Below are 12,316 nucleotides of genomic sequence, written 5' to 3' on the forward strand. Positions count from 1 at the left end.
TCCAGGGGGTTGGAGAGGAGAAGATCCCCTGTTCACACCCTGCAGGGCAGCCCTTCTGATCCATGGGACCTCTTCATGATTTTTCCTTTTTGGGGAGCTGGACAGCCACCCTGGGAAACCTGTTTCCCTGTGAGGTCCACAAAGATCTCATTGAGGTTGCCCATGGGATCATCTCAAGTTCTCTTGAGGACAAGGGAGTCCCTCCCTGCCATGTGGTGGGATGGGACATGGAGCAGCACAGCCCCCGGGAAGGACTGTTACAGTGGATCCCAGGGCCTTCAGGGTGGGGAGTGAGGGGGTTTCAACTATTTATGTTTCCCAAGAAAAGGTTTCTGCACAGTAAGAAAAAAAGGATTTTGGCATCTGAACCCACAAAGTCTTCAGATGTTCCTCCCAAAAAGGGAAGCTGTGTTCTTCCAGCCAGCCTAACTCTTGGCACTGTGGGTTAAGGTCTTCAGCCCATGTCTGTCTAGCCCTGGATACCTACATGACTCAGAAAAGGTCCAATTAAGGAGCTGTAGGCACTGTAAATTGTTGCCCTCTGGGGTTTCTGTGTCAAACCCAGGTGGGATCATGACTTCAGCCCATGCAGCAGACACCCTTGTTTCAGTGATATCAATGCAAAGCAACAACAATTTATTTAGAAGGAGGGGGAGCAATGCAGAATACATTTGGATTTACTCTATATCATAAAGCTTTTTTCATTGGAAGTGAAAGGTATGTGAGGCTTTGCAGCAGGATCCAGTGGTTTTAGCAGTAAGAAGATTCCAAGTAAATTCCTGGATTTAGAAGAAATTTTCATTGCTCTTCAATGTTTGGTTCACTGAAGCGTTGTACATCCCACGGCCTGCACAAAGAAAAAAAAATATTCCAATTTTCTTTCTGTTTATAGTTCCTCCCTATTTACTCTCAATCCAAGTGTATTTTCCTCTTGAGTATAAGTGTTTTCCAAAACATACAGTATCATGTGTAGTCATGTTGGGACAGCCCTGTGCACTCACACCAGTGTGTAAGGAATATTTCCCTACTGGTTCAGGAAAAGCAGGGGATTGATATCAGGGTAAATGCATTCTTTCCTGAGTGAAAACAGAAGGCTATTTTTCACATGATCATTTCTTTTTACAACAGTGTTGTGCTCTTTTTGCACACCCTTAAAGGCACTCAGGCACCTGTGGTCACAGCACAGCAACCCAGTTCTGGAAATACCAAACCCTGATATTTCGCTCTGGCACAGGAGATGGAAAGGGACCAAACAGAGCTGAGACAACACAAGGATGACCTCTCTGATGGTATTTTTTCCTTCTTGCTGGAGCAGAGCATGGTGCACATCTCAGGAGAAAGAGCACTGTGGAGCTTGACCTACTTGAGTCATAGAACATCCTGAGTTGGAAGAGACCCACAAAGATCCTCAAGTCCAACTCCAGACCCTCCACAGGACACCCCAATAATCCCAACATGTGCCTGAGAGCTTTGTCCAAAACCTTCTTGGACAACGTGCAACACTTGAGTCAATGTGTAACACTTGACTGTCCTCATGGCACAACTGCTTTTTCTTCTCCTTTATATTTAATTTAAATTCTCAGTAACACCTTGGGATTTGGGACACAGAAATAATATTTGCCTCCTCATACTTCAGATGAGCCTTGGTGAACATGAAACTCACCATTTACAGCAGGAGCGGATCCCAAAGCAACTTCCATCTTTAACCAGATGGGCGGGGCATCTTCCCCAGTGACAGGTCCCTTTTCTACAGAGAAACATTTCCCTCCGGGGTGAAGACAAACCTGCAACATTAACAAAACATTTCCTGTCCTCTGGCTCTACAGGGTAGGGCAATGCAGCTGAAGGGTTTCCCATCCCCTGAGCTGCCTTTGCCACCAAGTTGCCATAAAGAAGCCCAGATTTGGTCATTTTGAAAGGCCATGTGAGAGGTGAGGTTACAAAGCAGGTCTACACCTTCCAGAGGTGGGATCCTCAGCTCGCACTGCATCTAAGTGGATGACCCTAAAGTCCAGGTGGAGAATGAGACAAACTTCCTGACTCACTGTCAGGACCTTATGGGAAAGGGTCATCCAGAGGTATTATTAATGGCTCCTTCCATAAATAGTTGGCCAGTCCTCATTTTCATCTGCTTTCTAAAGATCATGGCCACCACAGGCACTATCTCAGGTGTCCTAACACCAGAGCACTTCACACAATCATTTTAGGAAGACACTTAGAAGTGAAAAATCACTTTTCTTCAGAAGTTATAATTTCTCTGCCTTTGAAAAAGTTTTCAGCCCTGAGTTGTTTGATTAATTCCTATTTGGATTCCAGTAATTTTAAACAGGAATTGTTAAAATGTGCTTGGGAATTTTACTTCAGGTGCACAAATACTCCTTTCTTGCATCTCTTTCCCATCTTACCTGGAGAAACCTGGAGTGTCAAGAAGAGGAGAGAAAAGAGCAGATAAAGGATCTTCATGACTGTGGATTCCCCCTGTGTAGGGAAAAGGACCAAGAAAGATGTTTGACAGACAGTCCATGGGATCTGCAATCTCCTGAACTGCACAAATAATGAGTCAATAAAAATAGCAACTATATGGTCTTTTTCTTCAAGCATTCAAAAATAACCAGTAAGACCCACATGACATCATGACTGCTTTGTGGGGCAACACAGTTTCAGGACATGTGATCATTAAGTTACTTTAATAAACTGACTACTCACAATTCTTTCACATTTTGAAAACAGACCTTAGCCACAAAAGAATCATAAAACCCCAGAATGGTTTGGGTTGGAAGGGACCTTAAAGATCATCTCATTCCAACACCCTGCCATGGGCAGGGACACTTTCCACTAGACCAGGTTTCTCCAAACCCAACCAACCTGACCTTGAACACTTCCAGGGTTGTAATCATAAATTTATTTTTAGTTAAATCTTTTATCTAGTAGATAAGCAACAGTAGGAAAATGAGGTGATTATACAGGCAAAGTTGTAAAGTTCAGAGAAAAAATAGTTCATTTTGCAATGTCAAAATTTGTCAAGAAATAACAGTTGGAATAAATAATTTTTGTCACAATCTTCAGTCTTGGTCTACAGGCAGCAACTCTAGAATGGAAATGTACAACCAAATCAGTTCCCATTTGACAAATAAAATTTGAAAAGCAAGCATGTGATGCTTTCATTGAAAGGGTTAATAGTTGATAATGCTAGATATCCTAGCATTATCAGCACACTAGGATAAGATGGCCAAGAAGAGACTGATGGATAAAGAAGTGGCTGTTAATGTTTGGGATTAGGGAATGTTCTCATCTGTCACAAATTATGTTCTCTTAAGTATGGAAGGGAATTGAGACTGTGCTGAAATGTCATATTTCTGCAAACAGAATTTATAGAAGGTGGCCCCAAACTGTTTCAAAATTCATTAGAAAGTTTACACAAATTAGAAGTTTACACGAATGTCTGTATATTTGAAAATATCGGGAAAAACAAGGAGATAAAGTTAATAATTCCGAAAATAAAATAAAGTTCCCAACATAGGCCTAGGTTAAACATATAATATATATTATATATTATAGAATATAAATATCTATAATATGAAACCTATTATATATTATGTTAGTGTTATATAATTATTTTTAATATATTTAATATTCAAACATTATGTCTATTTAATGGAGAGAGATATATAGAGATAGATAGATTTCCATTGAAGAGGCCACCAATTTCTCTGGACCACAGACCTTGCTAAAGGAACCTGACCCAGCCAGATGTTTTCCCTATGAATTAGTAAGCAGAATATTTTTATCAAAGTAATCTAGGTATTAGTACATATTTGAACTACTTATTCAACCTGTCCAATTTTCAGAAAACTTACATTTACCTTTTTCATTAACATAGAAATTAAAGTTAATAATGCACAGGTTTGGGGTTTTATTTTGGGGTTGGATTGTTGCGGGAAAGACACAAGTTTACATTGAAAAAAAAAAGCTAAAAAGAACTGAGATGTTACCAGGTATCAGGTGAGCCCAGAAGCCAAAAAAGACCTGCTCTCGGTCCCTTCCCTCCAGAGGACTTGGGCTGTGGGGCTGAGATCCTCTTTTATAAGATGTTTCCAAAAGGCACTGAAAACTGCTTTCTCTTCTCAGCTATACATTGAACCAATCAAAGACTTACAGGTTTTTTTGGCGGCATCTAATCCAACCAGAAACAGGCTGCTTTTCACTTCCCGATGATAAAACAGGGTTTCTCTCTCAACCTGTTGAAATTTGTTTCTGGAAAATCCCAGGTTATTCATGCAACACTTCTTGTGACACTCCGGTTTGTGTAAGACACGTTAACCCACCACAGTATGTGTCAAACATCTTGGGCCACAGCTTGAACTGCCCCTGCTTAGGAGCAACATAATCCATGGCAATGCGAAGCATTTGCGTGTTCCTCTTCCCTCCCAGTTATTCTCTGTTCCATAAGTACAGAATCAGAGAATCACAGAATGGGTTGGCTTGGAAGACCATCTTGTTCCAACCCCCTGACATGGGCAGGGACACCTTCCACTATTCCCGGGTTGCTCCAAGCCCCGTCCAACCTGGCCTTGGACACTTCCAGGGATGGGGCAGCCACAGTTTCTCTGAGCTATCTGTGCCAGGGCCTCACCACCCTCACAGTGAAGAATGCTTTCCTAATATCTAATCTAAACCAACTCTCTTTCCGATTGAATCCATTCCCCCTTGTCCTGTCACTCCAGGTCCTTGTAGTCTCTCCCCATCTTTCTTGCAGGCTTTCTCCAAGTACTGAAAGGCTGAAATTAGGTCACACCAAAGTCTATTCTTCTCCCGCTGGACAATCCCAATTCCCTCAGCCTTTCCTCACAGCAGATCTGCTCCATCCCTCTGATTACCTTGGTGGCCTCCTTTGGACTCGCTCCAACAGCTCCATGTCCTTCTTTGCTGGGGACCCCAGAGCTGGAGGCAGCTCTGCAGGTGGGGTTTCACCAAGTGAGATATTAGGAACAATTTTTTCTCTATGAGGGTGGTGAGGCCCTGGCACAGGTTATCCAGAGAAGCTGTGGCTGCCCCATCCCTGGAAGTGTCCAAGGGCAGGTTGGATGGGGCTTGGAGCAACTCGGGATAGTGGAAGGTGTCCCTGCCCATGGCAGGGAGTTGGAACAACATGAGCTTTAAAGTCCCAGGCCATTCCATGATTCTAAGATATGAAATAGTTTTTTAGATCATATTTTACTTTACACCTCACTTCAGTCAACAAATATTGTTCACTCAGTATTTTAATATGACATATAATGTACTTAATAATTGGTAACGATATATTTGCCAATTTGAACAACTGGTGTTTCTAATTGACCAAGACCTCTGGAAATTACACCATATCTTGCAGAACATTTAGTATCAGAATTAAACTGAAATATTTTAATTACTGACTGATTCATCAGTTTAGTTACTAGTGATGTAATTTTTTCAATTCTTTGATATTAAATTCTGAAGTCGAATCACAGAACAGTTGGAATTGGAAGGGACCTTTCAAAGGTCATCTAGCCCAACCTTTCTGCAATTAGCAGGGACATCTTCAACTAGAACAGGCTACTCAGAGCCCTGTCCAAGTATACAGGTATCCAGGAGTGTGCAGAAGTGTGCACACAGAGATATATACATGCATGTGAAAACATGCCTGCAAATTATTTCCCTTAAAAGCATACCATGACATTGTTGTTTATTCTTTACATATTTTTAAAAGTGAGCTGTTTCTGCAGTAGGAAAAAAAATGATAATTGAATTTCTGGTGTGTCTGTGAACTTCTGGACGTGGAGATGAAAATAGAGGGAATAAAATTGCAAAAGTTGCAGTTTCTTCACCTCTTGTCAAGTGTTTGTGGTTACCTTGCCTGCCAACTGTTACTGTTACTCAACCCAATTCCTCGAGGAAAAAAAGTGCAGCATTAATTTTTACTGTCTCCAAGGTCCTATGTTCAAGTAATGTCAAGGGCTTGGCTCTAACACTGAGCATCCTTGACACTGTTTAATATAACTTCTACCTGGCCACAAGGCTCATTGGTGCCATTAAAATATCTCTGGCTGGACATGGGTAAGGAAGAAGCAGAGGAGGGTTGGAGCATCTTTGGTTGCCCAAATCTCACAGGGGTGAGGGAGGCCTTAGCAAGATTTTGGTTTGTAGCTCTTAGAGTGGACAATCTTTCCCTTTCCACCTGAGGGTCCTGTTCATAGGAGCAGAAAAGAGATAGCTTCATACATCAGGAAGGGCATATCAATATTTTGCCCTTCACAATCTCAGTGTTTTTCTCCAGTGCCTTTTTCTGGTAGAAGTGTTTTACACCAGGATCACAGTAGTACCAAGTGCTAAGTTGGTAAGTAATTCTCTCGATCATCTACTTTCTTGTGGGGTTTTTTTGTGCAGAGGGAAACTCTTTTCATGGAGAGTTTCTTTTTCCCTAAATAACATGCTTCTTTTTTCTTGTTTCATCGAAGTTCAGAAAATGATCCAGCTACATTTCTCTCTATCTGCAGGGCAAGCTTTCACTCCAAGCTAGAGTTCACCAATAATGTCACATTCCCTCACCCTTTTCAGGTCCAGGTTGCCCAGTCCTCTTTGGAAGAGGAGAAACACTGTGATGGGGTCAGAATTTTGTGTAATAAAAGTGCTGAAGAGCTGCTCTGCCTGATGCAGGAGGGATCCACTATTAAGGGAAGTGTCCTCACAAAGAGGTTGCAGAGTGTCAGGTGGAGAAACGTCTTTCACTGTTTTTAAATCAAGACGTTTGGGCAATTTTGCCAAGATCACTTATGAGAGAGGAAGGAGGATTTTATCTCCATCTTAGGAGTTTGTGTCTAGCACAGAAGATGAGGCAACTAGGAGCAAAAAGGAGAATCTCAAACTCTGCTCCTAGTAGTTTTCTCTTGGAAAAAAAAAGGCAAATATTAGGGATGTGTTTCAGTAGTGTTACCCCTATTTAGCGTGCTACTACACCTGTCTGCTGTTCCACCCCTTGCCTCCAGAGGAAACTTCATTCGTGGCAGTGATCCTCCAGGCACCTGGAAGTCATTGTATGCAGGCATGGATGGAAGATCAGTAATAAAAAGAGGCTGAGCCCTAGCAACCTGCCAAAGGGCAGATGGTTTAACGTGCTCCAAAGAAGAGCTGGGTTGGGTAACACTGGTGGTTGGGGGCTGAGTTAACCTCAAACTGCTCCTCAGTGACACAGTAACATCATCCCTCTTAGCCTCTTTCATGTGCACCAATCCAAATTCCAGCCAGAAGATAGTCGATGCAGAGGAGGACAAGATATGCTTTGATGGCGCTGTAGAGTGTTTATTATAGAAATTCAGACTCCTCTAGAGTAGCTACAAAAGCTGCTAGCAGCAGTTTCACTGTCAAAGTAGGTCCACCAAAAGGAGGAAAACAATATTTAGATGTTCTATAGTGGTGAATTTGCAAGGCATGTGCTGCATTACAGTTAATAGGTAAAGTTTTGACCCAAGTCATAGAATAACCTGAGTTGGAAGGGACCCACAAGGATCATCAGTCCAGCTCCTGGTCCTGCAGAGGACAACCCAACAATCCCACTCTGTTCCTGAGAGTGTTGTCCAAACACTCCTTGAGCTCTGGAAGCCTTGGTGCTGTGACCACTGCCCTGGGGAGCCTGTTTGGTGCTCAGCCACCCTCTGGGGGAAGAACCTTTTCCTAATATCCAGCCTAAACTTCCCTGACACAACTTCAGGCCATTCCCCTGGGTTCTGTCACTTGTCATCACAAGAAGAGACCATTTGAATCAATAATAAATGTGTGCAAAGTCATGAATTTCAAATTGTACACAAAATGTACTTAATCAAGCTCAGGACTTTAATCGTGTTGTTATCTTGAGTAAACAGGGAGAATTTATGAGATTAACATCTGTATGAACAAACCTGCCCTCCTTATTGTTTTTGACTTGACACCTGATTAAAGCTACAGAGGCATCAGTGCAGAGTCCAGTCTCTTGGTGTAAGTACCACACTGTGACTGGCAGGTGTGCATGTGGTCAAAGCTCCTTGGTACAGGCCATGTAACCTAAAGTTCCTAAAATCCAAAGAATCCCTGTAAAACGAATTATATTTTCTAGAGACAAATGGCAGGAGTGATCTCACCAAACTTCAGATGTCCTAAAGGTAAATTCAAATGTCCTAATGGTAAATATCTTCCTTTATAGACAATGGATTGGAATTGTTCTGTAGATTTTTAGCTGGAGTGCAGACATTTATAATAAGATTGCTAGTAAAAAATAAAATAAAAAACCAACAAAGTAACAGTAAGGACAGACGTAACAGAGAAATGTTGCATGAGGAGATGATGTGCAACAGCACCTCCTGCAGGCACTAATTCTGCAGAACAGCAGTAACAGGAGCTGTGTCGGTAGCAGAGGCAGCATTTCCCCTTCAGAGTTTTTTTACATAGGTTGGCACCTCTCCAAACCCACCCAACAAGTCAATAGGAGTCAAAACCACTTCAGTTTGGTAGTGTACTCCACTGGGCACTGATCTGTGCACATTCAGCAACTGCTCCTGAAGAGACAGCAGCCAAATCACATCCATAACTTTTGGAAATGTGTTTCTTAGTCTCTTTCTCTTTCCTTCTTTGTACCTTTCTTTTTGGTTTGTGTGGCTCTCAGGGATTTGATGTAATCCAAAATGATCCCGTTTTTCCCTTGCATAAGGTCCCCTAGAAGTGATATTTCTCAGATGCCTCCAGGACCTCTGAAAGAAGCATCTGGAGATACCTTGGCTTTATCTACACTGCTGGGCCATGAGGGTGAGGAAAAAGACACAGAGAGCACACATTCTGTCTCTGACACCTCACTTAAAAATGTCATAATACCTTCAAGAAGCAGCCTGGAAACTCTTGGAATGTGTAAGACAAGCACCCATTAAATCATCACAGAGAGAAGCAAGGCTTCATCCCTGACAGATACAATGGTCACTACAGGATTGTTCCAGGAATGTGGCCATTGGGAAGCAGGGGATGGGATGACCTACCTTTTCCCTGATGGTGCAGCAGGATGAATTGTCTGGCTGTAAAAGCCACCAGCCCACCTGTGTGTTACTGCCCATGACAGGAGCAGTTCTATGAACTATCCCCTCCTTCCCTACAAAAAACACCTGAGTTTCAACCACACAAATGCCACCAGAACTGATTTTATTAAAGGAGGGAAAAGAAGCAGTTTCCACAGTGTTGCCTGGGTCACATTTGTGCTGATGTTTGCTTCACTTCAAGGGAAGATCGTGACAGACTTTCATCGCAGCAGGAACTGCTGTCACCAGGAGCGATGGGTCAGGGTGTTTCGGAAGCCATTGGATAGAAGCAGAAAGGATTTCCAAGGGGAATCTAGGGAGTATTCAGCTTCACCACCCCCTGCATGGTGAAGAAGAGTCTCAGGTTACCTACTCATAGGTTTTCTATTGTTCTCCCCATCCCATGGCACCACAGCAGAGGCTGCCATGGGATGTGAATTCCCCCTGAGGATGCTCTGTGCAGCAGGTTTGGCATTGGAGAAGTGAGACAGGATGGTGGCAGGAGCTGTGCCTCTAAAGTGCTGCTCTGGAGAAAAGACAAGGAGGATATCAGTCATTCCCACAGTGATCCCTGCGCTTCCACATACCTTCTGCAGCAAGAAAATCCATTCCGACATGTTCCGATCCAGTAGTATGGACGGCGACATATCCCTGGGGTGCAGTGTCCATTTTGGGCCTCACAAGGATCACCTGGAATGAAGGGTTGACCTGCCCAGCAGAAAGAGAAGAGTCATTTACTATCAATATGAGCAAAAGGGGATGCACTCTCTCTACCTACCTCACTCCTTACCTGCAGCCCCTTGGAGCACCAGGAAGAGGACAACCAGGAGCTGGTAAAGGATCCTCATGGCCACAGCTGGGATGTGAATTCCTTACCTGTAATGAGCAGAGAGCACAAGGTCAAAAGATACTGAATGGAGGGTCCCCTCCTGACTGGGAGATGAGGAAATGATTAAAACATGCCCTGAGAGACCAAAGCCAAAATCTCCTAAAATACCGGGTTTGGACCAAGAACAGAGTGAAATCTGCATCCTTGGAGATACTCATAGTTTCAGTGAATGCATCTCTAAACAACTTGTCCTAATTAGCCCTGTTTTGAGCATGGATTCAGACTAGAAACTTCTGGACTACCTTTGAACCTAAAGTATTCTAGGATTTTATGATGTTTTGGTGTTGTTCTTTGGTTTTGTTGTTTATAAAATATTGGTTTTCTTGCACTGAAAAAATTATACCCCGGATCTGTTCAACACCAGGCAGGTTACTTTGGTACCCACATAGACCCAAATTATTCCCTTTCAACCTACTCTAGTTCACAATGTTCAGAGACCCAGCCAATCATAATCCTTAGGAAATTCTAAAAAAGACATCTGCATCTCTTCAACATCAACTAAGGTGGCAACTCACTCAAAATGTTGCTGGCATTCTGGCAAGATTTGTGGCTCAAAAGGCAGCACTCAAGTGCTGTGCTGACTGGGTGACTGCTTCTGTAGGAAACTACATATTTCTGTCTCTGATGCCTCAAGGCAAGGTTTCCATATCTCCTTTTCTCTTGGAAATCAGCAACCCAGTGTCCTCCTGCCAGCCCTGCAAGCGACCAACCAACCCATGGTCCTGTAGAATACATAGAGATCAGATGCATTCACTGGAGCAATAAGAAGGAAGGGATTAATCAAAGCAGAGACTTAGACTTGAGATTAACAAAAAGAAAAGAAGTGTATAAAGATGAAGAGGTGAGGGTGCCTCTCCAGAACCAGGCAGAGTTACCAGTGCAGGAGCTGGAGGATCAATGCTGCTCTCTGTCTGTTCTCCACGGGGTGCACCAGCCCCAAACTTGCATATAAAGGGTTGGGGATGTGACAGCACAGTCATGGGCCAATGAAAAAAAGCCTTTTCTGGCCAAAATTTGTCCTGAATGTCGGTTTCTTCCAACAAGAAATGAAGGTCCACTTTGAGACTGCTTTCACCACAACCCCCCGATCTTTGTGCAACCCATCTTGGACCATCCAAGTTTGTGTAAGATTCGTTAGACCACAGGGTTGCATAAAATACCTGGGAACGTGCAATGACTGCTCCTTCTGGTCCTGCAGGCTCTTTTTCCATAGAATCATACAATTCTAAGGAAGGGACCTTAAAGCTCGTTTCATTCCAACCCTCTGCCATGGGCAGGGACACCTTCCACTAGACCAGGTTGCTCCAAGCCCCATCCAGCCTGGCCTTGGACACTTCCAGGGATCCAGGGGCAGCCACAGCTTCTCTGGGGAAATCTGTGCCAGGGCCTGAGGCTGGACGTGGCACTTAGTGCCATGGTCTAGCAACTATGGTGGTAGTGGATCAAGGGTTGGACTTGATGATCTCAGAGGTCCTTTCCAACCCGTCTGATTCTATGATTCTATGATTCTATGAATGTGGGAGTGACCCGGGAGGGTGGGAGTAACCTGGCAGGATGGGAGCAGCCCCGGGACAGTAGGAGAAGCCCCGTGAAAGTGAGAACAGCCCTGGTAGGGCGGGAGCAGTGGCAGAAGATGGAAGCAGCCCGGGAAGGTGGGAGTGACCCGGCAGGATGGGAACAGCTCGAGAGGGCGGGAGCAACTCCGGGACAGTGGGAGAAGCCCCGGGAAAGTGAGAACAGCCCCGGGAGGGCGGGAGCAGCCTTGGAGAGTGGGAGAGCAGCCTCGTGAAGGTGGGAGCATTCCTGGGAGGGCAGGAGCAGCCCGGGAAGACGGGAGCAGCCCTTGTAGGGGGGAGCAGGCTGGGAGGAGACAGGGGGCAACCCGGGAGGGTGGGAGCAGCACGAGGAAGGTGGGAGCAGCCCCGGACAGGTGAGAGCAGACCGCGCGGTGCCGGCACCCGGTGCGCTCCGAAACCTGTTATCACTGACAATCCCTAATTCCTTTACACCTACCGCAGCAATCCGCTTCGGGGAAGCCGTGGAGCGGCTCAGAAAGGACGAGGCGCGGCTTAAATACACCTTGGCTTTATCGCAGGGGGAAAGAGCGCGGCCCTGGGCACGGGAAGAGGCCGCCGGGCTCTTGGGTTCTGCTCAAGGCTTTGCCAGCAGGCTGCGCCGCTCCCGGGACAGCTTCACCCTGTCCCTGTCCCTGCTGCCACCTCGGGTCACATGTCCTGCTCTGAAGTTCCCCGGCCCAGCTGTGGCTGCTCCCTGCCCTGCAAAGATGCTCCGAGGGCTGGAGCCCCTCTGCTCTGGAGCCAGGCTGGGAGAGCTGGGGGTGTTCACCTGGAGAAGAGAAGGTCCAGGGAGACCT

General features: G+C 44.9%; 1 protein-coding gene across 1 annotated transcript; it reads right to left on the minus strand.

Moving 5' to 3' along the window:
* Positions 1-626: 626 nt before the first annotated feature.
* On the minus strand, positions 627-4,074 carry LOC103764731 (antimicrobial peptide THP2). Its single transcript, XM_018085530.1, has 4 exons — positions 3,993-4,074; positions 2,406-2,478; positions 1,664-1,784; positions 627-847 (listed from the first exon to the last, which is right to left on the minus strand). Exons 2-4 carry the CDS (start codon positions 2,461-2,463, stop codon positions 799-801), a joined length of 228 nt encoding a protein of 75 aa, XP_017941019.1. The 5' UTR covers positions 2,464-2,478; positions 3,993-4,074; the 3' UTR covers positions 627-798.
* Between the last annotated feature and the right edge of the window lie 8,242 nt (positions 4,075-12,316).

This window comes from Manacus vitellinus, unplaced genomic scaffold, assembly GCF_001715985.3.
Source record: "Manacus vitellinus isolate BGI_N305 unplaced genomic scaffold, ASM171598v3 scaffold_82_pilon, whole genome shotgun sequence".
Classification (NCBI taxonomy): Eukaryota; Metazoa; Chordata; class Aves; order Passeriformes; family Pipridae; genus Manacus; species Manacus vitellinus.

Excerpts from the sequence above, each read along its gene's own strand:
- LOC103764731 (XM_018085530.1), bottom strand. The coding sequence starts at position 2,463 with ATGAAGATCCTTTATCTGCTCTTTTCTCTCCTCTTCTTGACACTCCAG. Across the intron at positions 1,785-2,405 it reads GACACTCCAGGTTTCTCCAG|GTTTGTCTTCACCCCGGAGG; the intron begins GTAAGATGGGAA and ends TTAATGTTGCAG. Across the intron at positions 848-1,663 it reads ATCCGCTCCTGCTGTAAATG|GCCGTGGGATGTACAACGCT; the intron begins GTGAGTTTCATG and ends TTCTTTGTGCAG.